This window comes from Dromiciops gliroides, chromosome 2 (assembly GCF_019393635.1).
Source record: "Dromiciops gliroides isolate mDroGli1 chromosome 2, mDroGli1.pri, whole genome shotgun sequence".
NCBI classification, from domain to species: Eukaryota; Metazoa; Chordata; class Mammalia; order Microbiotheria; family Microbiotheriidae; genus Dromiciops; species Dromiciops gliroides.
In genome coordinates this window covers 283,125,785-283,153,133 of record NC_057862.1, presented here as the reverse complement: position 1 = coordinate 283,153,133, position 27,349 = coordinate 283,125,785, and the positions used below count along the sequence as shown (strand labels likewise).

Sequence of the window (27,349 nt, the reverse complement as noted above, 5' to 3'; positions counted from 1 at the left end):
GGACACCTTATATAATAAGAAATAATTAAGCACAATAATCATAATGTTTAAGAAAGGGGGTAAAGTTTTTTCTAATCCACATTAGCGTAATGATTGGAATGACACCACCTGCTGGAGATTTACTGTAGGAGAGCTCCAACATGAGGAGAGCCCTTTGAGGGCAGGACCATGGGGCTTTTCTTTGGCATCAGGAAGTGACATTTGCTTGTGGGAGGAAGAAGGGGGAGGCTGGTACACTGGCTCACTCTCTTTCCTGAGGACTCTGGTGGAGAAGGGAGCTACAAATACACTCTCCCTCTCTCTCTTTACCAAATTCTTATTCTCCTTAATAAATGCTTAAAAGTCTTGCTAAAGCTTATAATTTATTGGCGACCACTCATTAGATATTTTGGACAGTATAGCTAGAATTTTAGCCCTTACATTAGTATGTGGTAACTGAAAGATGATGATGATAAAACTGTTTCTCTCTCATCTCTCTCTCTCTCTCTCTTTCTCTCTCTTTCTCTGTCTCTCAATAGAGGGTCTTTGCTGACTAAAAGGATTTTAAAAAATGAACAAGAATAATCCTCTTGTACAAGTAGAAGATTGCATAGGATTAACACTCATGTGATTTCCTCCCTAAGAAATAAGTCTTGCTAGAAGCAATAATGAAGGGTAAAAGAGGACATTATTGTGCTTTCTTAAGAGGTAAAATAAATTAATTTAGAGACAATTAGCTTTTCCCTTCCAATTCAACTGACTTTTTTCGAGAGGCATCAGCAGGCCTCAGTACAAAGGTTTTCCATGGTAGCTTCCTAACCTTCCTAGCAACAGAAAACATCTTAAACTGCAAACTGGAAATGTGTGGCAAGAATATTCTTACTGGGTTAAGCCTGGTTATTATCCTGCCACTTTCAATCTGGAAGCTTGACACTTTACTCACTAAGGAAGTTTCTAATCAAACAATGCTAGAACTGGCTCATAAATGGCTACTCCTCAGACCTCCGTTCAGTCTCCAGAAATAGGGCAGGAGGGTATGGTTTTTAAAGAAAAACCCTGGAGATCAGTTCTCACAGAATCATAGAGATCAATGCCATAAACTCATCAGTCTCCCATCCTCCCACCAAAAAAAAGTTACGTGAAATTCAAACAAGAAGCAATCAGCAAATCTGAAATCTCCTTTAGCTGGAGCAATTAATTTCTCAATGATAACAGTTGAAATAAATGCTTTCTTACCTTTTCTTCTTGTGACTTCAAGGCTTCTAAATTCCTGCAATGCAAGGGGAAAAAAAGTTTATGGATTTGAAATCCACAAGAATAATACATATGTCCATATACCTGAAAATATCTGACCTCAGCTGTTTGCTAACAGACAGCTTAAGACATTATAACAAGTCATCTAACAAAACGTGAACTACTGAGCATATAACAAAAATAAATACTGGAATATTCTCTTGGGGGGTAGGGGAGAGCAGGGGATGTACTAAGAAATGTCTTTTCCACTAAAAATAAAGGGATTCAAAATACTTATAAAGATAAGCTTTTGCTTTTTTTTAAAGCATATGTAACTTGGTCAAGAAATAAATAAGCCTTTATGGCCAAGGCACTGAGGCTAGGAATACAAGATTAAAGCAGGTCTTGCCTTTAAAGTAATTTATATCCTAACCAAAGAAAAAGCATGCACATAAATAATGGTATACAAAATATATTCAGAATAAATATTAGGTCAATTTGAGGGAGGGGAATGGTTCAAGAAAGGCTTCATATAGAATACGTGCCAGTAGAGTTTTGAGGGGAGATGTGGAAGTGGATTCCAAGCATTGGGGAAAATAATGCAAAGGTTTAGGATTCAGAAATAGATCATAGGTTCTGTTACAAACCAAAATTTCTTTTTGCCATCATCTAGACTTAATTGCTGATCAAAACTTCCAACCTTAAGGAATTACTAATTTAAAGGCCTTCTCTGAGTAAAATTATGCTCTCTCTTAGCCCAACGCTGTCCTAAATCCCCATGATTGAAGTGGCAAATCGTTCAGGCAATGTATGGGTTGACATGACCTACTTCTAGAAAGCCACTAGGTGGTCCTTTCCTTTAGGACATCAACACATTTCCAGACAATTCTCATCATTTCCAGTAGATATGTTCCATAAAGTCTCCAGGAACATTGCATTAGGAAATACAGGGAAATACAGGGTTAAGTGCCTGTGAGACTCTGATCATGGCATTTGCTCTAGCATTTTCCAGAGCAGCTCAACAACTTTTCTCTTCCTTTTCTGGTTGTACCATATTGTTGATTCATTAACATTGAACTCAAGGCCAACAGCACTATAATTCATGACTGAATGAAGCTTATCTAATTCAGGTATTATCTGTGTAAGGTAATTTGTAGCCTTCTTATGCCTAGGAACACTAGACAGCATTTCAGCTCTATACTTGGGGACCATTTCAGACCTCAAAATCACTCAAAGAAACACAAAGATATGAAAAAATGTAGTGCTAAATAGATGGTCAAAAGGACACTAATTTACATTATGGGAGGTAAAACAAGACAGAGAATTGCTTTGTTTGACCTCGGCCTTATATGGGAACATATGGATCAGACATGGCTCTGTGGTGTTGATTTGCGGCTTACAAATAAATTTATCAAACGGGCAAATTTTCAAATATGGAAATAGAACAATAAAGATCGTATGTCAACTGCTTTATTTCTTGGTCCTTGAGTAGTTCTTCAGTTGATGGATGGGGCAGGTGGGTGGTGCAGTGGACAAAGCACTGGTTCTGAAGTTGGGAGGACCTGAGTTCAAATCTCACCTCAGACACTTACTAGCTGTGTGACCCTGGGCAAGTCGCTTAACCCCAACTACCTTAAATATCTGGGACTATTTCCAGTCATCTTGATATATATATATATATATATATATATCTTGCCACTGGACCCAGATGATTCTGGAGGATAGAGTAAGGTTGGTGACCTCACCTCATTTCAATCCAATTCACTACAAATCATGACATCACTCTGATGTTATGGTTCTTTACCAGAATGAAGGACAAACATCAAGCTGAACTCATTCTATAGATTTTTTATCCTTTTCCCCTACAGCTTCTTTCAGCCCTGCCCCACTTAAATCCAATTCAGTGCAAGTCATGATATCATCCCGATGTCATGGCTTCCTTCAAGAACAAAGGACATATACCACCAACAACAACTGGTAGATGATATGAGAAGGTTTGGGAAGAGATTAAGGTACTACCTCCTGTATGGTTTTAGTTCATGCTGGTAATTTCCTATGCTCCATCCAAACTTGTCATTCTCTAAATACAACCCAGATTTTCCCATTTCTCTGTTTTTGCTCATATTATACCTGGAATGATACATTTTTGGTCCTTCCCGCCATCTTCCAATATCCAGGAACTTGTTAACATTCTACCCACCCTTCAATGTCCAGCTGACATATGATGCTATTCCCAAAGTTTTCTTTACCCAAAATCAATGCCTCTCTCTTCAGAACACTATCCCTCCCAATACTTTGTATTTCTTCTAAGCCCCTTGCTACATTCTGCCCCTTGTCATTATTTCTGTGCCTTTGAACTGTGTGTTGTTTGTCTTTTGACTACCCACACTAAGAATAGGACAGTACAGGGAAGGCACACTTATATAGTGCTTACTACATACCAGACACTGCCATAAGCACTTTACAAATTTTATCTCATTTGATTCTCACAATAATGCTGGGAGTTAACATTCAAAAAAAGAACTATGAAGTTTGAATGTGGACCGAATCATACTATTTTCACTTTTGTTGTTGCTTTTTTGTTATTGTTCTTATTTATTTTTCTTGTGTTTTTTCCCTTTGTTCTGATTAATGTGGAAATATGTTTAACATGATTGTAATGTATAATCTCTATCAAATTTCTTACTGGCTTCAGGAGGGGAGAGGGAAAGAAGTGTGGGAGAAAAATTTGGAACTCAAAAAATATCTTTACATGTAATTGAGAAAAATTAAAATAAATAAGTAATTTAAAGAAAACAATGCTGGGAGGTAGATACTATTATTATCCTCATTTTAAAGATAAGAAAAACAGGTAAACTAAGGTTGTGACTTCCCCAGAGTCACACAGCTAGTAAGTGAATCTGGATTTGAACTCAGGTATTCCTGAACTGTATTTATGTTTATACAATTAGAAAAAAAAAACTTTTTTCCTAAAATGAATATTTGCCCTAGTTTCAACTTGTCAATTTTTTGTAGACATGCTCTAGCTTGTCAATGATACCCACAACTGAATGTAATAATCCTAGATGTGGTCTGACCACATCATAAGATCTGAACTAAAAGGATCATCAGGGCTTATCTTATCCAGTCCCTTTGTTTTACACATAAGAAAATTAAAGTCTAAAGAAGGGTTAAATAAGTTGTCTAAGGTGATACAGTGAAGAAGGAAACAAGCATTTATTAAATGCCTACTACTTGGCACTGTCCAAGCACTTTACATATATTTTATTTGATCCTAACAAAAACCCTGGGATATACTATTGAGGAAACTGAGGTAGAGAGGGGTTAAGTGACTAGCCCAGGGTCACACAGCTAGGCTGTGTCTGAGGCCAGATTTGAACTCAGGTCCTTCTGACTCTAGGGCACTCTAATCATTATGTCAACCAGCAGCTTCTGTATGTTGCAGAACCAGGAAACAAGTCTAAACTTTGAATGCAAACCCATGGTTCTTTTTGCTACACCAAGTAGAAACATGATAATATAGGAAAGACCAAGAATCATCCTACCCAAGCAAGCTGCAACTTCTCAGGGTTCAGGTTAACAGCTCTTACAAAATCCATACTGACTTTAAGATTGGTAAGCTATAAGAGACAAAATAACCCTAGTCTTCTAAGTCTCTCAGCTTCCTTTGTCCTAAAGACTAAGTGATCTTGATCTTGTAAGCTTAGATAAACTAATAGCAAATTTCTATCATCGGGACAGGTCCTCCATTCTTGTTTTCATCCATTTGGATTATTGTTGTTGTTGTTGTTGTTTACTAAATGGACACAGAGTCATGCTTCCTTACTAAGAGATCTCTTTAATTCTCCTTGGATTCTGCATCACCTGACATCTTCAGACTTTCCTTCCATCCCTGGTTCTCAGAACCCTGAGAAATCTGAAGTACGTGGTCTAATTCTCAATCAGCAAACAGAACTCATGTTATGCCCCAGGCTTGAAGCACCTTTCCTGATTTCCTAGCAAGACCTTGGTTCTACAATTTAATTTGTTGAAGAATAGACATTTCATTTGTTTCACAGACAAGTTCTAGAGAGGTATTAACCCTCCCAATAGAGAATAGATCCCTGAGCCCACAGGATAAGATTGCTGTCCAAGTGTTCTCTTAGTTGCTTATATCCAAGCACAGTCAATTCAAAGATAGTTAGCTCTTATGGTACAGGCTAGCAGCTGTCATGAAATAAACACATAGACTCTGAATTGTCAAGAGAAAGGGACAAACTACTTTTCTCCCAACTTACTTTGCTTCAGAAAAGTAATGTGTTCTTTCTTTCTGTTTGTCTCTCTCCCACCCCTGCCTCCAACAAATCTATAGCTTTGCTTTCTCCTTTTCCCTTCTACACTCAAGCCTAACTTTCCACCATGAAGCCTTCTGTATTAAAATTTATCTTGGTCCCAATATAAACTGGAGTGGAAGAAAAATACTTCCCTATTCAGCTTATATTCCACCTACAAAATAAGGTCTTTCCTGTGATTCCTCCTAGTTGTTGGTGGTTGCCATCTTGCCCTCCAAATAAACAAAGAGGTTGAAAGGTAAATAAATGCTTTGCATTATATATAAATACACACATACATGTATATATGGGTTTATATATATTGCCATAAATGTACACATGCTTATACTTGTTAATAACCTACTATGTACAGGTACTGTGTCCTAGACACTGGGTATACAAAGATTGGTAAATGATATATCGTCCCTGATCTCAAGGAGCTTATAATCTACCTTGTGGGAGGTGAGAAACAACCAAGTACCTAACATGGTAAAACTGTTAAGACAAAGAGATGAGGTTCAGCAAGGAAGATCAGGGAAAGCTTCATGGAGGAGACACAGCAAGAGGTTGAACAGATAGGTCTGAGTATTCAAAAGGTCCTCTGCATGTATACTGAAGTCATAAAAGGTGATAACAGAGTATCAGAAGGTTGTGAGCCAGGTATAAAGTTACTAGGGAAAGTGAAAAGATATCACTGAGGTCAGTGGCAAGGATCAGGTCATGTAATTAATGACAAACCCTACTGTAAGCCCTGTTAGGCAAAGATTCACCTTATAGATCTCTTTATCCCCTGCAAAGTCTGCAATAAGGAAGGTGCTTAATAAATCTTTGTCAAATGAATTAATTAGCCAAGGCTAGATCCCAGGATTCCTGACTCCCAGTACTAGAATGCTCTATAACACAGTTCCACAGCATGCCTACCCTTTCATAGAAGTCTGCATGCTACATGTGGAAAGTCTCTCCTTTCTCACCATCCATATTTTCTAAGTACTCACAATGTAAACTTTGTAGGGCAGAGTGTGTATAGGGAACAAGACACAATGCGGCAACAGAGGATGAAACAAAACAGCACAATGAAGGCAACTCATCCCTGTAAATGGAACAAAAATGCTGCCTGTACAGAAAGGACAATGGGCACTAGATGTCTACATATTAAATAATGGTTGACCAGACTAAGGATGCTTGTTGTACTATAATATACCAACATCTTCACTTTCGTTTCTGACCATAAATATCACAATACACTTTAGGGGTGACCCCTATCACAACATGGAAGTGACCTTTACCTTACTTATGGTGAGTTGATTTTTTGGTTTTTTTTTTTTGCTTTTTGCTTTAAATTCTCAAAGACAGAAACAATAGTGACATATTATCCACTGAAGTGGCTGAATGAAGAGATGGTACTCTGTGTTAGACAAGGAGCATAATGGCAACTAACATGGGGTATACTTATCATCCTATTAGGATTTGTACTGTTTCAATTCCCAGCTCACCCCCTAATGTCTGCCTAGCACATAGATTCAGTATGGATACTCGAGAAACATTTATTGAATAAATCAATTTAATAAAAATAAAATTCTATAAACTTTTAATTAGTACCTTTCATTGTTACTACATTGTGCTGTGAGTTGAATGAATAAATGCTCTTGGAGAAATAGAAAAAGGGTAAGAGCACCTCTCATAGATAACTCTTGGTCTCCTATAGTTCTACAAGCGACTGATACTAAATACAAATTACTGCTGCCTTCACAGTATGCAGTGAAAACACAGCAGGAAAGTGGTGCTGACTGAGATACACTGAGACAAGTTACTCTAAGACTCAAATGCACTGCCTAAGGAAGAAATAATTTTCTACAGAAGCCTTAAACTGGATGGTTATAAATGAGAGTGCATAGAGAATATTTAATGACTCCAAATTTCTTTAACTAAATATATAACTTTATCATGACATAAATCAGGTTTTTTTTTCCTCAAGTAGGGAATTAAATTAAAATTTTTCATTCACATTTCATAACCTTTCTATGAATGTGACAGCCAAATCATTTTAAATGTCATTTAACCAATACAACATCTTTATTCCATATTTTGGCCTTCCAGAATCTATTATCTCATTATGATATTAGGGAAACAAGTACAAAATTACAGGTCAATAAAACTGAGTTTTATTGTAGAGTTCAACTGCAAAATCTTCATTTTTAAATCAGTATAGTGTGAATGCTGAATAACATGTTTTCATGATCCAAAATTTTATTATATATTTTCAACTATCAAGAAACAGTTTGCGAGATGGTAAGACAATATTTTAAACAGTATTTTTTAATTGTGCACAAAACTTCCTAAATTATGAGGTCTTCTGCAATAAGGAAAAAATGGACAGAGACTTAGGAGCTATGTTTGAAAACATTGGTGTAAAGTCACCCTTTGAATTCTTGATCATGGTACTCAGAAGTAGTGTGGGTCCCAATGACATCTTAAAGAAGCATTCATCCTATGAAGGTTAAAATGATCAAGGTGCCAGTATTTAGGAAGAGAAGGTAAAATACACTGTTTTTAGGCATCTGATATGTAAAAAAATATATATAAAAATAGGGACAAACACGGTGCTCCTCTTAATTCTAGACCTTCCCTATTTTATTTATTTCCTATTTATCCTGTATATAGCTTATATGTACATATTCGCTTTCTTGTTGTCTTTCCCAACAGATTGGAAAAGACGCTCCTTGAAGGCAGGAATTGCATTTTGACATTTTTACATCCCAAGTATTTATATAGTACAGTGCCTGGCATATGGTAGATGCTTAACAAAAATTTATTGATTGACTACATGAGCTCTAACTTTTCTGATATTGTACAAAGAATTTGTGTAAGTCAACTTGTCATCCTAGTATCTTGGCCTCCAGGTGCCAAAATTATGTATAAGAACACAAATACAAGATATCCTCCAAAGCCTTTAATAGATTTAAACTGCCCTGAAATTTTTGGGACATACTATATTTCCATAATGGTAAAATGGAAATCTTGCTAACAGTTCTTTTTTTCAGAATTTTATTTTCCAAATTATATGTAAAAACAAATTTTGACATCAAAATTTTAAAACTTTGTGTTCCAACTTCTCTTCCTCCCTGCCTTCCCACCCCCTACCCCCAAGAACTCAAGCAATTCAATATAAGTTATACATGATTAGTCATGGAAAACATCTCCACATTAGCTAGGTTGTCAGAGAAAACAGATAAAAGCAAAACTTCAGATTAAGGAACTGTCAAAAAACTTATGCTTCAATCTGTTTTCAGATACCATCAGTTCTTTCTCTGTAGATGGATTGCAATTTTCCTAGGTTCTTCAGGGTTATATTGTATCATTGCCTTGCTGAAAATAACCATGTGCTTCCCAGCAGATCATCTTAAACTACTGCTGTTATTTTGTATACAGTACATTTCACCCTGCTTCAGTTCATGTAGGTCTTTCCAGGTTTCTCTGATAGTATCCTGTTCATTGTAACTTCTATGTAGTACCTTAAACTTGACAAAGAATTTTCTTCACAATAGCCCAGCACAGTAGGTACCATACATTTAGCCATTATAATCAATCATCATAACTGTTTCCCTCCATCCTATTCCATTCCCATGATATTTACTCTATTTTCTTTTGCCTTATTCCTCCTCAAAACTGTTTTGATTCTGACTGTCCCCTTCCCTGCTCTGCTCTCCCTTCTTTCACCCTTCCCTCCTTATCCTCTTCCCCTCTTACTTTCTTGTACGGTTAGATAGATTACTCCTCCTAATTGGGTGTGCTAACATTTCTAAATGAGATCATTTCCAAATGACATCAAAATTGGCAAAAAAAAAAAAAAATCTTACATTTTTCATGCCCCTGAGATAGTCTGAAATAGGCAGGTAGGACAGAGTTCAAGTGACTATTACTCATGTAAGGCTCAGGCTCTTTAGTTGGTTATTATCACATGATTTCTTTACATCCACAATGAAGGAATGCATGTGAAATTAAATAAAAGGAATAAGGCTCATATAAACAGAATAATGGAATTTCAGAGTTGGTTATTTATTTAGTCCAAACTCAATCAACAAGTGTCTATTGACTAATGACTATGTCCCTGGCACAGTGTTGAGTACTAGGGAACATCTCTTAACAAATGATGATGAGCCATCACTTAAAATATCCACAACAAATGGGGACCTATTTCCCAAAGCAAATCATCCTATTTTTGGACACTTCTAATATTTATGTAATTGTTTATAATAATCAAACAAAAATTTGCTTCTCTGCAACGTTCAACCATAGTTTCTAGTTTTGCCCTCTGAGACCAAGAGGGAAAAATCTAACTTCAATTCTACCTTGAAGCACAGTATAAGATGGAACTGATCAATGAGGTCCTTATTCTTAGACCATGTATTATCTGCCTGTTGTGAATGCAAAATGCAGAACTTTGAGAAGTCAATTCCTGGCCAACACTAACTGTGCTAAGTGATGGGGAGATATATTTATATCTATAGGAATCTATTGATAGATATCTATATGTGTATACATGGATATAGATAGATATGTAGATATAGATATATGCAAAAGGAAAGATGATCCCTCAAGGAGCTTACATTCTAATACAGAAAGACAATAACTGAAAAGGGGGAGAAGGAAGGTATGGTATCATAATCTACAGAGTCAGCCACAGAGCTGGGAGATAAATTTAAAATGGCAGGCCTAAAGTTAATCAAATTGGACGTTCTAGGAGGAACTCACCAATGGGAAAAAAAGAATGCAGAGGTGGAGAGATGTTTGACAGTGCAACTTCACAGAGGTGAGGTAATTTCTGGGGTGAGAAGGCAGCCAAGGCATAAGGAAGAAGTCTACAATTTCAGAAGCAGAGCTAGGAAAGGAATGAAGGAAAGCTGGCCTAGAACCTCCCTCCAAATGGAGGGTCTGGTAGAAACTCACCCATGGACAAAGAGAGGTGTGGGATAGAGGGATGTATCTAGGGTGAAAATTTCAGAAGGCCTGAGCTAACTTCTATGGCAAGAAGGCAGCTGGGGAATGAGAGCAATGTCCAGAGCATAGGAAGCAGAGCCAGGAGAAGAAACCAACTGGTTGATTCACATAAAGGAGGCATCAATTGGGTGGATTTATATTAAGGTGGAACACACTGGATAGGGGCTCATAAGTAATGGAATTATAGACCACCATCCACTGAGAATTAGTCTTAAAATCTTGAGGGGAAGTTTCCAGCCACCCTTTGGGGACTCAACTTGCCAGAGCAAATAGAAGGTTGAAAGAATGAGCTCAGATGAGTTGCTACAAACACATAAGTTAACATTATTAATCCTCATCAGAGTGTTTTAAATAAAGACAGATATCATATCCTCTCAAATATTTTTCAGACTCTACATCCTCAAATCTTCCAATTGATCCTCAAATGTCAAGTGTCTCTAAGCCCCTCATGATCAGAGTGTAAGCATACACGTAGCTTGTCAATATGTGTCCTGAAAGGTTGTACCCCATATGAAACAGAACTCCAGATGACTTCCACTGTCACCTCCCTTTCTAGACTCATGATTTTTCACCTGGAATGCACAGACCTGTAGATAGATTGATTTCAGCAGGTCTGTGAACTTGGATGAGGAAAAAATATTTCATTAATTCCTAACTTAAATTTAAGTTCACAATTATTTAAAAACATTATCCTAAATGTTGGAGAAGATGTGGGAAAATTGGAACATTAATGTACTGTTGGTGGAGCTATAAACTGATCCAATCATTCTGGAGAGCAATTTGGAACCATGCCCAAAAGACTTTAAAATTGTGTATAACCTTTGCCCCAGTAATATCACTACTAGGTCTGTATCCCAAAGAGATCATGGGAAATGGAAAAAGGACACACATGTACAAAAATATTTATAACTTCTCTTTTTGTGTTAGCAAAGAATTGTAAATTTAGGGGGTACCCATCAATTGGTGAATTGCTGAACAAGTTGTGGTATATGAATGTAATGGAACACTATTGCGCTGTAAGAAATGATAAGCAGATGGATTTCAGAAAAACCTGGAAAGTCTTACATGGATTGATGCTGAGTGATATGACAACATTGTACACAGTATCAACAACATTTTGTGATAATCAACTGTAATGGACATGGCTCTTCTCAGCAATTCAATGATCTAAGACAATGCCAAAGGACTTATGGTGGAAGATGCTCTCCACATTCAGAAAAAGAACTATGGAGTCTGAATGCAGACCGAAGCATACTACTTTTACTTTTGTTGTTGCTTTTTCGTTATTGTTCTTGTTTATTTTTTCTTGAGTTCTTTTTCCTTTATTTCTGATTAATGTGGAAATATGTTTAACATGACCGTAATGGATAAAAAACACATTATCCTGCAGAGGGGCTCAGAGACTTCCAAATCAGTCCATGAAAGACAACAGGTTAACATGTCTTTTCTGGACACTATGTTTTGACCAAATGCTAAACTAAATTTTCCAGGAGAAAGCAGGGCTTGGAAATAGAGATAGAGAGCTTGGAAATAAAGATGCCTGGTCTCCTCCAGCCTCATAGATCTACTATACAAAAATTCAGTTAATACTGGCCAATGAGACTACTGGCTTTGGCAAAAAATACCTCGTAGAGGATTCAATTCAAAAGAGATGCTGTATCCCAGACAAAAAGAGAGCACTTAACACTTTGGGGTTACATGTGTTTGCATATGGGAACTTGTGTTTTAATACACATCAAATTAGGGAGAGGGATAGTCAGCATGTCTACTAAACCACAAAATTTTGAGACTCAGACTGCATTGACCTTCACACACTAACCTGGTTCTTTTATCATCTGGCAACATCTCCTACTCAACAAGCTGATCTGACCTTTGCCATCATCTTTCTTTAATTAATGCCTTTTCCTTAAACTAACTAGTAGAAAACAGCTGGTGTGGGGTGTGTAGTACAGGCACACTCTGTATAGTTATGCCTCCTCTACACAGCTGTGCAATTTGTTTCTTTGCAAAGTGGACAAAAAATATGAAGGTGAAGGCGGAGGACAGATCATTTCCTACTGCAAAGAAAGAACAAGCAGTCCTCCAGTATTCATTATCTTGGTCCTTAAACATGGACAGATTTAGCTGAAAAGTTCTGGCCTCCTTATGTTCTCCCATCTAATAATGAATGGGGTTGGAAGAACACAATGCTGTGGAAAAGTCCAAAATAACTGAGCCAAAGATTTTTAAATTGAGAGAATTTTATGAGGACAAAGGGAAGATTTCTTAGGGCTTTTTTATAGCAGCTGAATCACTTCTACTGCTCTAACGCTATGCCTCTGATGCACAGAGGACCTTAGTTAAAAAACAACGACAAACCCACAATCATAAATCCACAGATGCAGAATGTGAAATAAAGTTTAAAAAAATATCTGTGTAGCTATAAACTATCTTCAGATTTCTGTTGAACAGCTTATTGGATTTTATACTGGCTCAATCATTGGTCATAAGGATGACCTTAAATAAATTGCCTCTTTCTACCTCACTTGACAAAATGGTGTTACTATACAAGCCATAAAGACTAGGAAGAATTACACCAGGATTAGAAACAAATAAAGAGGCCTCCAGAAAAAAAAAATGTGATCAAATCACCAGATATCTTGGATAATTAATGAGTAGGGATTTTCTTATGGGATGGAAGAGAGAATGGGGGGGTGGCACAGGGAAGTAGGTTGACTGCAATTAGAGAAGTGGGATACTGTGACAACATGCCTTTTCCCCTTAAAGTTAAATGAGTCAAAAGGAACAACGAAAAGGTGTGGTGATTTTTTTTTTTAACAAGACATTTTCACATTCAGATATCAAAATAATTTTCTTGTGTAATTTCTCCTTTTAGCAAGTACAGACTTGAATAAAATGTGGGATAAGGTAGCATTAAGAAAAGAGTAACTAATTAGAATAATTTTCTTCTACAGAAGCTTCATGTATGATTTCAGATGGCTGATCATCTTCTCTCCTCTTGGACTTTCTTTCTTTTCTGGGTTTTCATGGCAGGACTTTTTCCTGTTTCGCCTCTTAAATATTGAACCATTCTTCCTCTCTTCAAGACTTGGTCTTAGACCCTTTTTGTCTCTATACTCTCTCATTTGGTGAACTCATCACCTCCAGTAGGTTTCATTATTGTCTATGTGCGGATGAGTCCCATATCTACATATTCAGTCCTAGTCTCTACTGAGCTTCAGTCTCCCAACAGCAGCACACTGGACATTTCAAACTTGTTATTTCACAGATACCACAAATTCAACATATTCAAAACAGATCCCATTATCTTAAAAAAATCTACCTTTCTTCTGAATTTCCCTATTTCTGACAAAGGTGAAATGTTCTTCTTAATTCCCAGATTTTTAAACTCAGTATTCCCATAGATCCCTTTGACACCGTCAATCATCCTCTTCCCCTTGATATTCTTTCCTTGAGGCTTTCATGACACTGCTATCTCCTGGCCCTATAGAAGCCTGTATGACTACTCCTTCTCTGGCTCCTTTGCTGGATATTCTTCCCCATCATGTCCTCCAAGGCTCTGTCAGGAGATCTCTTCTCTTTTCCCTCTATACTATTTCAATTGTTAATCTCATTAGCTCCCATGGTTTCAATTATCATGTCAATGCAGATGATTCTAAGAATAATTTGTCCGGCCCTAAACCTCTCTCAGCCCTTCCAATCTTAAATCTCCAGTTGTCTATTAGACACCACAAATTAGATGTCCCACAGATACCTTAAGTGCAGTATGTCCAAACCTGAACTCAATTACTTCCCCCTAAATTCTCCACTATCTTCCTTATTACTCTTTTTTTTTGCAGGGCAATGAGGGTTAAGTGACTTGCTCTGGGTCACACAGCTAGTAAGTGTCAAGTGTCTGAGGCCAGATTTGAACTCAGGTCCTCCTGAATCTAGGGCCGGTACTCTATCCACTCCACCACCTAGCTGCCCCCCTTCCCTATTACTCTTAAGGTTTTCCAGTTATTTAGGCTTCAGGATCAAATATGAAATTCTATTTGGTCTTTAAATCCCTTTAAAACAGAATCCCTTTTCCCTTTCTAAGGTGTACCTTCTCTTACACCTTACTCCCCTCTCAATGTACTCTACAATGCAATGATACTGGCCTCCTTACTCTTCAACTCCATCTCCTGATTCTTAGAGAATTGTACTGGTTGTCCCCCATGCTTGGAATGCTGTCTGTCTTCATCTCTACTTCCTTGCCAACCTTCTGCAAGAAGTATCTCCCAGTCCTCCTTATTATAAGTGCTTTCTTTCTTTAAGACAACTCCTGATTTATCCTGAATATATCTTGTTTTTACATATTGTTTGCATATTGTCTCTGCCAGGTCTAGAATAGTGCTTGACAAATAGTAGGTACTTAATAAGTACTAGTTAACTTGACAAAGTAATGGGGAGAAAGGTGAAAGACACCTGGAAAGGTAAGAGGAGGCCAGGTTATGAAGACATTTGAAAAACCAAACAAGATTTTGCATTTGATCCTTGTTGTAATAGAGAGAAAGGGGCCACTGGAATGGGATAACATGGTCAGACATAGGACTAAGGAAGATTAACTTCACAACTGAGTGAACTTAAGAGAGTGGTAGAATGGAGTGGGGAGAGATGTGTATCAGGGAGACTAACTATGAAGCTCTTGTAAATACTCCAGGAGTGCAATGTTGCAGATTTCACCATGGTAGTATAGAAGTTTTTTTGTTTGTTTTTTGTTTTAGGACAGAAGTTTTATAGAGAAATTTTAAAGACAGAAGTGACAGGATTGACAACGGATTAGAAATGGGGGAGAGTTGAGAGTGATTGAGCAATCAAGGACGACACCATGGTTGTAAGCCTGGGTGACTGAGATCCTGTTAAAATAATAATAAGGAAATAGGAGAGGTTTGGCAGGGAGAAGATAATGAATTCATATTTGTACATATGACATTCAAGATATCTATGGGAAATCTAGTTTAAAACTTCCAATAGAAAGCTAGGATGCAAGTCAGGAGAGAACTTAGGGTTGGACAAATAGATATGAGAATCATTTATACTAAGAAAATAAAATTCTATGTTGAGATAACCAAGCAAAAAGAGCATAGAGTAACAAAAGAAGTCATCCCAAGACAAAGCCATGCAGAATCCAAAGTCTCTTGCTGGATTTTTATCCATTTTACCCCAAACTATCTTGTTTATTCTTAGTAGTTTGAATGTTGTTTTCCCCCATTAGACTGTGGGCTCTTTAAGCACAAAAACCTTGTTTAAGCTTTTTCTTGTATCACCAGTGCCAAGCTTGATTCACACTACATAATAAATGTTTGCAGACTGACTTACCTTCCATGTTGTCAAGGCCTTTTGATTTCACATTTGCAACATGGCTCAGATACAATGAATACAATTCCTTCTCTCTGATACCACAACCACCCTGCTATAGGCCATCATACCTGCACTATTTACAATAATCTGCTGGTAGGTCAGCCTGCCACAAGTCTCTCAACTCTAGTTAATCATCAACTCAGCCACCAAGATGCAGATTCTACCATGTCACCCACCCACCCACTCAATAAACTACAATAGTTCCTAAATACCTCCAGGATTAAATATAAAATCATATGGTTTGACATTCAAAGTCCTCCATAACCTAGTTCTACACCCCACCTTTCTAGGATTGTTACACTTTATACTCCACCATGTGAGGTTACCAATCCAGTGACACACTGGCCTCTCCTTGATACCCCATCTCTCTACTGAGGACACTTTCACAGATTGCCCCCCCCCCCGCCCCCACCATGCCTGGAATGCTTTCTCTTATCTCCATCTTCTGCTTCCCTGATTTTCTTCAATTCCAAGATAAAATCCCACCCTCTATTGGAAGTCTTTCCTAATCCCTTTCTAGTTCTAGTGTCCTCACTGTTGATTTTTTTCTTGTATATAGTTTGCTTATATACATAATGATTTGCATGTTATTGTTCCCATTAATTTGTGAGTTCCTCAAGGGGCAAGGACTGCCTTTTGCCTTTCTGTTTATCCCCAACACTTAGCAAAGTGCTTGGCATAGAGTAGCCTGTTTGACAATGGTGGTCTGTTGTTTTGTTTTTTTAATGAAAGCCAATCAGTTGCTAAATCCCATAGATTCTACCTCCCCAACTCTTGTATCTGTCCCCTTTTCATTACTCACACAGGTTTTACCTTAATGTAGGTTCTCATCACATCCTCCTGGGGGCATTAAACTGATCAATCTTCCCTCTTCAGATGTCTTCCCACTCCAGTCCACCCTCCAAACCATTGCCAAAGAGGTTTTCATTAAGCATGGATCTGACTATACCACACCTTAATTTCTGTGGTTTCCAAATTGGGCATTGTGAAGTAAAGGTAAGAGGGCTGTGGCACGACCTTCAAGAGGTAAGTGGTCAAACAATCAATGGGAGAGTGGGAAGATGGCCTGCATTCTCACCCCAAAGGACAATGTAGGCTTGTCCCCAACACAACTGCAATACCACTTTTACCAGTTTCCTTCTCTCACATTCCACCTCTAATCTTACCAGCAATCTATAGGTCCCTCAGTGTAGTAAGAAGCTATCCCTTTCCCTTTAACCCCCCTCAATTACCTCCAACCTTCAGTCACAGGTAGTCTCTGTGTTCCAGGGCAGTGGCCAGTAAGCCATGTTCCATTACATCCCCAGTGGGAAAGCATGAGGAACACAAGCTAAGCACACATGGATGCCTTGGGATTATATTACCTTTCCCCCAAAATATATTGCTTTGCAATTTCTGGCAGAACCATCCATTCAGTCATACAGGTTCACAGCCATGGTGTATTTCCCTTAACTCACATTCCTCCCCCATCTCTCCACTGTAATTGTTCCCACTCCAGTTCAATCATCCATCACCTCTCTCTTGGGACTGTCGCACAATGGGCTTCTAATTGGTCTCTGTGTCCAGCTTCTTTCCTCTCTGATCCGTCTTCCATACAGCTACATTTGCCCAAAGGATAAGCCTGATCATTTCAAACTCCTCAAACTGCAGTGGTTCCCTACAGACTAGAGGATCAAATTGTATTTTACTTTTCTCTCATCCTTTGAAAATTTCCTAAAATATCCAAAATGATTGTTTTGTCTAGCCCAGTGAACTGATGGAATTAAACCATCCAAAATTATTAACATAATATTAGTACATAATTTATAAATAAGTAAATATACACATGTTGGGTGTAAACACATGCTTTTTTTACCGCTAGAGATGCATGATCAAAAATGTTTGTATATCACTGCCCTAGTACTGGGTTATTTATATGTTGTCTTTCTCATTAGAACGTAAACCCCTTGATGACAGGTACTGTGGCATGGAATAAGCATTTAAAAATACTTGAAGACTGCTGTTGTTTAGTCATTCAGTCATGTCCAACTCTTCCTGACCCCATGGACCATAACACATTCTGAGTTCTGCTATCTCCTGAAATCTGTCCAAGTTCATGTTTGTTGCTTCTATGACACTGTCTTTATATCTCATCCTTTGCCACCCCCTTTTCCTTTTTCCTTCAATCTTTCCAAATATCAGGATCTTTTCAATAGGATGCCACCTTCTCATTGTGTGGCCACAATGTGTGGCTTCAGTAGACCTTCCAGTGAATAGCCTGAATTATTCTAAGTATCTACCGATTTGATCTCCTTGCTGTCTGAAGGACTCTCAAAAAAGTCTTCTCCAATACCATGATTCAAAAGTGTTGATTCTGCAGTGCTTAGCTTTCCTTATAGTCCAACTCTCATAGCCATACATTGCTATGGCAAAAACCATAACTTTGACTATATGGGCCTTTGTTAGGAAGGTGATGTTTCTGTTTTTTAGTATGCTGTCCAGATTTGCCATAGCTTTTCTTCCTTATAGACTGACTAGTGAATACAGTGCTGCTCTTTAGATAAAATACAAACTCTTCTTGTTTTTAAAAGTCCTTCACAATTGGGCCTCTTATTTATTACCCTTTCCTCTACACTACTCCATTTCCCATACTACTGTCTAGCCAAACAAGTCCTCACAAGATATTCCATTTCTGATCTTCATTTCATACCTTCATAGTGGCCATCCCAGTACCTGGGCTGTATACCCTCCTTCCCATTTGTCTTGGGAAATCCTACTTCCTCCAAGACTAATCTCAATTCCCAGCATCTACAAAAAGCTATTCTCTAACTACCTTGTATTTATTTTGTATTTCTCTTGTATATATGCAAATATTGTCTCTGTAAATTAAATATAAACTAGTTGAGGGCAGAGATTATTTGGTGATTAAGAGTAAGACTAGCAAGCAAGAATTTTTTATAGCACTGTATGGTTTGCAGAGCACTCTGTATATGTTATCTTATTTGATTCTCACAATAACTCTGCAAGGTAGGTATTATGTTTCTCCCCATTTTATTGATGAGAAAATGGAAGCAGAGAAAAGGTAAGTGACTTGCCAAGGGTTACAAAGTTAGTACTCAAGTCTTCCTGAATCCAAGTCCAACACGCTATTCACTGATTATGCCACCTAACTGCTTCATACATTCCTATAAACTGCTGAATAATGCTTAATGAGGGTTTACTTACTGATGGATAAGTTATTTTCTGCCAATAAAAAAGCACTGAGAAGCAAAAAGACAATTTGTGTTGAGACACAATAAAATGACAATACACGGAGATAAGGAGTTATTTCTATATCTAAAGCAATTAGGATGGGGGTGAAGAGGCAGGGCAGTGAAAGGCTCACCTGCTGCATGAACACCAGAGGGAGGAAGTTCCTCCTGACATTGTAGAAAGGGGCAGACAAAGGAGAAAGATCTCCAACCTGGAACAAAGCCCTAGTCATTCCACGCTCCCAAGATGTGGCTCTGAATACAAGTAAATCTTAAATTACATTCAGTAAAATAAACACCCTTATCAACCTCCAGTCAATTAATTCACCTTGTGAGGCAGAATTGTCTGCACATAAGCCACACCAGGAAAGAGAGAGACACTCTACAGTTTTTTTTTTAATGTCTGATAAACTAATGAATTAAAAACTAATTAACTTCTTGATTTGGGAGGGAATTCATGCTCCCTCCCTCTGAACAAGCAATCATCATGTCCCAGGGTGTCATAATTGTTAACAACATGTAGATCTAACATTAGTCCCTGAGGGGGTTCTCCATTAATGCCTTCATTTCCATCCAACAGCTTGATGAAGTGAGGCTTTTATGGGTAGAGCTACTTAGCTACACAAAGCAATGTTTCTGCTGTAAGAAAACCATCTATGAAGATACCAATGAGAACAAAGTCCTCCTGGAATACAAAATTCTATTTGTCTTAAAATTATAGAAGAACAGATTTGGGGATGAGCTCAGAGGTCATGAAATCTAACCCATCCTGGAGTGAGGAATCTCTTCCACAACATGCCAAAATGTTATTATTTTGTTTCTACATGAAGACATCTAGTGAAGAGGAACCTGAAACTCACTTAGATTTATAAATTTATATATATATATATATATATGTATATACACACACACATACATGTAAGGCATTTCTGAAAGTACTGGAGAGAGAGAGAGAGAGAGAAACTGATCTCATAGTGCTTACTCACATTCTATTGGGGGATATACAATATATACAGAGATAGTGAGTGACAGGAGATAGACTACACCTGTGATTTCAATGAAATCAGGAACTCATATATATATATATATATATATATATATATATATACATTTACACACACACACACACACACACACACACACATATATATATATATATATATATATATATATATAATTTTGGGGGGTGGGGCAATGAGGGTTAAGTGACTTGTCCAGGGTCACACTGCTAGTAAGTGTCAAGTGCCTGAGGCCAGATTGGAACTCAGGTCCTCCTGAATCCAGGGCTGGTGCTTTATCCACTGTACCACCTAGCTGCCCCCCACCTGCTTCTTAAAGGAAATCCCCCCAAAATCAGGAACTCTTGATGAGGAAAGTCCCTCTTTCAGAGTCAGTGCTTTCTCTGTTATTTGTAATGTTGAGATTTGCCTAGAGAACTGGAAGGGTAAGTGAATCAATTGCTTAGGGTCACTGCATGTTCCAGAAGCAGGAGATGAATCCATGTCTTCTTTGTTCCATAGTCACCTTCCTATCCACAGATAAACAAATACAAATGTAATTCCAAATAATTTCAAGATATCAGGGTGCAGATAGGTGGCGCAGTAGATAAAGCACTGGCCCTGGAGTCAGGAGGATCTGAGTTCAAAGCCAGCCTCAGACACTTGACACTTACTAGCTGTATCACCCTGAGCAAGTCACTTAACCCCAATTGCCTTAACAAAAGAGAGAGAGAGAGAGAGAGAGAGAGAGAGAGAGAGAGAGAGAGAGAGATCAGGAAAGCCCTCATGTAGGACATTGGAACCTGAGCTATGCTTCAAAGAAAAGTAGGGATTATAAGAGGAACAGAGAATGCATTATAGACATAAGGGGCAGTCTGAACAAAGACACAAAGGAAAGCGTGGAATGTCCCTAGTGCATGGATTGAATTGGAGATAGTCTATGTCATTTTTCCCTGACTCCAATAATTAGGAAGGTTTTCTTTACATCAAAAATTAAACCTGATTCTCTATAGCTCCACTGCCCCTAGTGGTCCCCTGTGAGGGCAAAGTAAGTCTAATAATCCCTCTTCTATATGACAGTCCTTCAAACACCTGAAGACAAATATCAATATTTCCCCATTTAAGTCTTCTTTTCTTCATACTAAATATCCCAAGTTGTTTCAAGCAATGATTCTGAAGTCTTCTCACCATCCTCTTGCCCCTCTCTGGGCATAAATCAGCTTGTTAATGGTTCCCAGAACTAGATGCAGATGTGGCATGACTAAGGCAATGTACACCATCACTATTATCTCTTTAGTTCAGATACCATGCCTATAAATGAAGAATTCATCAAAGTCTTTCTCTGATGTTGTTAACATGATAGAATCCATTCTTGGCCCTTACTAGTTCTGCTAGATGAGTATGAGCTGTAGTAGATCCTCCCATCAGATTTCAAAAACATATCTGTGATGAACTATGTCCATCAACCAAAGACCTGTTTACTTCCAAAGCGCAGAGGCTGGTTGTCAGAAATTCAGTCACCAAATGATTTCTTCAGCTAAAGCAACACATTAAATACTAATATGCAAGAGTTGTGATCAAGAATTGTGCATTTATGAAATTACAAGCCCTTGAAATATTGAAGTAAAAGATCACATTGACTTTTCTGTGACTCACAATGTTGAACTTGGGGTCCACTAAAACCCTCAAGTCTTTTAAAAAATGAATGGTTATCTGTCTAGCCACACTTCTCCTATCTGTATTTGGGTTTATCCCTCTTTTTTGTCATCTCTTTCACTCCAGCCCACTGTCCCAAGCCACATTTGCTGCCACAGTGAAAGACCTGCTTAAGAGAAGGGATGAAATTTAGTCTTTTTGGTTCATATTCTTCTTACCCTCACCCCTACTCCTTTTGTACATCTTGGCCTCATAATTCCTCATTTCTTCAAATCCTACTGTCCTCTGCTTCTACTTTCATTCATCATTCAATTGTTTTTTGGTGGGGCAATGAGGGATAAGTGACTTGCCCAGGGTCATACAGCTAGTAAGTGCCAAGTGTCTGAGGCTGGATTTGAACTCAGGTACTCCTGAATCCAGGGCCAGTGCTTTATCTACTGCGCCACCTAGCCACCCCTCATTCAATCTTAAAGGAGAATTGTGATACCCTGCCCATGAAATTAATATGTACCAGGAATGAAATTCTAGCTAAAAATGCTCTCTACACTCAAATTCCCTCATTTTTCTGACTCTCTTCCTTCCCCCTACCCGCAACCTTACTTTCTACTAGAGATATCCTTGTAAATGCTCTATTTCCACCAATAGAATGTAGACCCTGTGAGGAGAGGGACAATATCATGTCCTATACTGGCTTCTCCATTGTACTTGATATCTACCTCACAGGACTGTTCTAGGAGTCCTCAAATGAAATTAATGCATGTCCAAAGTTTGCGTAACCATAAAGCGTTATATAAATGTAAGGCATCATTTGTTACTATGCAAGGATCGTTTGTTTAAAAGGGGCTTAGAAAAAAGGAGAAGAATGGATAAGACAAATAATGTCTAGGGTGAGGGGAGGGGGATACAATTTTAAGTATTACAAGGTACCAATCAATAAACCCCTACTATATATTGCGGAAGTGAAACCTAGGAGATAGAGAACTGGCTTTGAAGCAAGGAAGAACTGGTTAAATCCTTATCATTAATCACTTAACCTCTCAAGTAATTCTCTAAGACTCTTCAAAGTACAGGGAAAGGTACCCACCTGCATTTGGTGGAGGATGTTTCTTCATTCAAGGGTTCCTTATACCAATAAAATCTAATCCCTTTGCCAATATCACAGTCACCAGTACTGTGGATACAAAGATGAAAATGAAACTCTCCTTGACCCCAAGGAACTGGAGGTGGGGCTATTGGAGGGGTGGGAGGGGTACATGCATTTTGCATATAAATCACTGTATTTAATATGAGGATTTCATTCATTTGGGTCACTTTCTTCTGTCACCCTAAGCACCACGTGAAGTCTTTCTCAAACACCTACCTCCAGAATGAGCTTAAATCAAGATCATGGTAGACACAGTAGAAGGGGAAACACAATGAGGATAATAACATGCTAATATTTGCAAACATTCCTCAGGATATCAAATATATCAACAGCTCTTTTACGTAGTCACTAGGAACATTATTTTTCAAATTTTACAGGTGAGTTAGGAAAAAGGAACTTAAGTGGGAAGGAAACAAGGCCAATAATGAAGAGATGTTTGTTGAGAAACAACAAAAGCCTGATGAAAGATGGTGAGAAAAAAATTCTACTCCCCCTTAACTATCACCCCACCTTTATACAACAACAAACATTTCCCCTCTCAACCACATACTCCCCTGATTTCCCAGTTTCCATTCATGGCACAAACATCCTCCCAGTTACTCAGGCAAATCTTTAACCCCTTTATCTGTAACTCCTCAGTCCATAACACATCTCCCCTGGCCACCACTACTTCCCTTTGGAATAAAATCTCTGAGGGAGGGGGCAGCTAGGTAGCACAGTAGATAAAGCACTAGTCTTGGATTCAGAAGGACCTGAGTTCAAATCCAGCCTCAGACGTTTGACACATAACTAGCTGTGTGACCCTGGGCAAGTCACTTAACCCTTGTTGCCCTGCAAAAAAAACCAAAACACAAAAACAAACAAAAAAACTCTGAGGAAAGGGAGTGTTTTTGCTTTTTCTTTGTATCCCTACATTTAAGCACAGTAGCTGACATAAGGTAAGTCTTAATAAATGCTTAATGTTTGTATTGATCTTTACTCTAATCTGTTTTTGTTTGTCATTTGTCCTTTAAGAGGACCATGACCTCAGGGCAAACATCAGGGTGATGTCAAGACTTGCACTGAATTGTATTTTTTTTAAATGAGGGAGGGCTGTGCAAGGTTACCAACGTCACTCTCTCCTCCAGAGCCATCTGTGTCCAGTGGAAAGATATATATCAGAACAACTGGAGAGGACCCCAGATGTTTAAATCAATTGTAGTTAAGTGACTTGCCCAGGGTCACACAGCTAGTAAGTGTCTGAGGTGAGATTTGAACTCAGGTCCTCTTCACTCCAGGGCCAGTACTCTATCCACTAAACCACCTAGCTGCCCCAAATCTTACATGCAATCAACTGATGTCCTTTTTGTTGTTCCTTTTCTAGGGCTCAGACCCATATCATCTAAAGCAGGCCAGCCCCCAGTTTGGGTAAAGTTTTGATGAATTTAAATTTGGTCATTTTAATGTATTTTAAAATGTAAAGCCCATTCTTTGCTCCTGGGGGCATACAAAAACAAGAGCAGACCTTTAGGCCATAGTTAGCCTGTTCTCCTTACTCGTCTCCTCTCCCTTTTAATCTTTCTCCCTCTCTCCCCATCCTATCCCCAACTTCAATCCAAGTTACATAGGCTTCTAGTTTAATATTCCAAAACTTCAACTCTAAAATTATACCCTTGATAAAAAAAAATAATTCCAACAATTCCATTGTCTATAACATAAAGCTCCAAACTCATTAGCCTGGCACACCAGGCTCTCTGTAATTTGGTTCCCATCGCTCCACTGCAAAGAAGCTTTTTCTTCTCCATTTAGATACTATTCTCAAGAATATGCCAAGCCAAGTCAGAGCATTTATTCATGCTCTTGCTATTCATGTGGAATGCCTTTCTCCCTACCCTCTCTTCCACTTAGGTAAATATTCAGTTTTCTCATCTGTAGAATGGGGATTTTAAAAAAATTATCCTAGTTTCATCATCACAGGCTGACTGTGAGGCTATGAGACAACGGATGAAGAGAATGAGAGTGGATTTCAGCTACAGTTTCTTCCACTTCCTCTCTACAATATTTCTGGCTCACTTAAACCATATGTGAGCTCTCTTTCTTCAGTAATTGACCATGATAGTAGTGGTCATGACGATGCCTCTCACTACCATGTTTTTTCTTGTGTACTCATCTTGTGACTCTAATGAATTAAGCTGTTAAAGGCACCAACCATCCCCTAACACTAAGTTGTACACTTGGGTGTTTCATTATTAGATCAGAAAATATCACAACATTTGAGAGTTGGAAGATATGTTAGCATGATCTGGTCCAATCCATACAAGAAAGAAATCCCTACCATAACATGCCCAACAAGTTAATGGGAATGAAGCCTTTGCTAGAAAGACTTATAAGGAGAGGAATATCCACCACCTTTGAAGGCAGTTCAGTCCACTTCTTATAAGTTCTAATTATTAGCAGATTTTTCTTTATATCAAATCTAAATTTGCAACTTCTATCCATTATTCCTGCTTCTGCTCTCTGACAACAAAACTAAACAATCCTAACCCATTCATCCACATCTATCTTGAAACCCATGAAGGCATGAAGACAGCTCTCATATATCTTCTTTTCTCCAGGATAAATATTCTCAGTTTCTTCAATCAGTCCTCATATGACAGACCACTAGCTATCCAGAATGGAATACAGTGCTCCAAATGACAAAAGCAGAGTACTGTAGAACTATCACCTCCCTATTGTTGGAAGTGATGCTTATCTGAATGCAGCCCAAAAATCACATCTTTTTTTTTTTTTTTCTGCCATACCACTTTGCTCACTCATTTTGAGCTTGTGGTCCCAAATAGTTTTCAGAAAAACTGCTAACTAATCATGCCTCCCCTGATCTTGTCAAGTTAATTTTTTGTACCCATTTTCAAACTTTATATTTATCCCCTCTTAATTTCACCTGATTGGATTTAGCTTTTCATGTATGTCTATGATATGTAGCTTTTCAAGTTCATTTCCAATGATAGCATAGTGGGATTTAGATTTAGATTTAGAACTAGAAAAGAATTTAGATGTCATGGATGCTAATTCTCCCATTTTAAAGATAAAGAAACTTAGACTAGAGAAGTTAAGTGAGCACAGAGCAAATATCTGAGATGGAATTTTTTTTTTACATTTTATATTATATTTTATATATAATTAATTATATATTGTAATTATATAGAGTTAATTATGTTCTTAACATGTTATTATAGATTAATTGTACATAATAATATTATATACAGTTATATGTTATATACAATTATATGATGATATATTATTTTATATATAAAACAACACAAATTGTATTTTATATTTTAATTATATATAATTATATATTATATTAATTATAGCTATAAATTAATTATAAACTATAAACTACAACAACAATGACAAACTTAAAAGTATGTCCTGAACATATTGTTTTTGGAGAGTCAACTTTTAAATGTACCAGCACACCCTAATCATGTTAACATGTAGCACTTTCCTCAAAACAACTGTATTTGACATTTATGCTCCTGCCAGCAATTAGTGACTATTGTATGAGTTCCCAGTGTAGGCTAAATATCTCTATTCACTTCAAAGTATTAGAGAGAATGAAGTTTTCCTAAAGAAAACAGGTTACAGTGAGGGGGAAAAAAGGGATATGAGGTGATGAAGGAGAACTGTAGAATGATGATTGCTTTTGATAAGTCTGTGGAAAGGGAGGGAATTATATAAAATAATGTAATGACCGGTTGGTATAATACTTTTGGCCTTTTCTAACAATCTAATTGGAAAGAGGTAATTAAAATAACCTAGAATATTGAAGAAGACACTGTATTACTGGAAGAACATTTAGCTCATACCTAACCTTTTTTTTTTTTCCTGCGAGAATCGAAAGTTTTTGCCCAGTAGTTGTTCTTAGTCTTTTTTTTGGGGGGGGGGAGGGCAATGGGGGTTAAGTGACTTGCCCAGGGTCACACAGCTAGTAAGTGTCAAGTGTCTGAGGCTGGATTTGAACTCAGGTTCTCCTGAATCCAGGACCAGCGCTTTAACCACTGTGCCATGAGATGGAATTTTAACTTAGGTCTTCCTGACTCTAAGTCTGATGCCCTATCTACTTCACCACACTTCCTATCATCCAGTGTGTTAGCTATTCCTCCTAGATTTATGTCATCTTAAAATTTGATGAGCATGACATCTAAACCTTTATCCAAGTTACTGATAAAAATATTAAATAGTAGAGGGTCAAACCCTCTTCGAGTACATGCCATCAATTTGTTTCATTGGAGGTCTTCTTCCATGTTGACATCAAGACAGAAATTAACTACTGGCCTTCCAGGCTCTTTTGAATACATTAAATGTATTTTCATCTGATATATGTCTCTACGTTCTTCACAAAAAACAGTAAGAGACATTGCCAATGTGTAAATT

General features: G+C 37.8%; 1 protein-coding gene across 2 annotated transcripts in view; it reads right to left on the bottom strand.

Moving 5' to 3' along the window:
• Positions 1 to 27,349, bottom strand: part of FSTL4 (follistatin like 4) — an 878,789-nt gene that overhangs the window by 822,389 nt on the left and 29,051 nt on the right. For both annotated transcript variants that reach the window (XR_006355064.1, XM_043989744.1), the window contains exon 3: positions 1,216 to 1,249. Coding sequence is in view for 1 of the 2 variants with exons in the window: in XM_043989744.1 (XP_043845679.1) it covers positions 1,216 to 1,249 (34 nt within the window). In the remaining variant the exon portion in view is untranslated. The remainder of the gene's footprint in view (positions 1 to 1,215; positions 1,250 to 27,349) is intronic.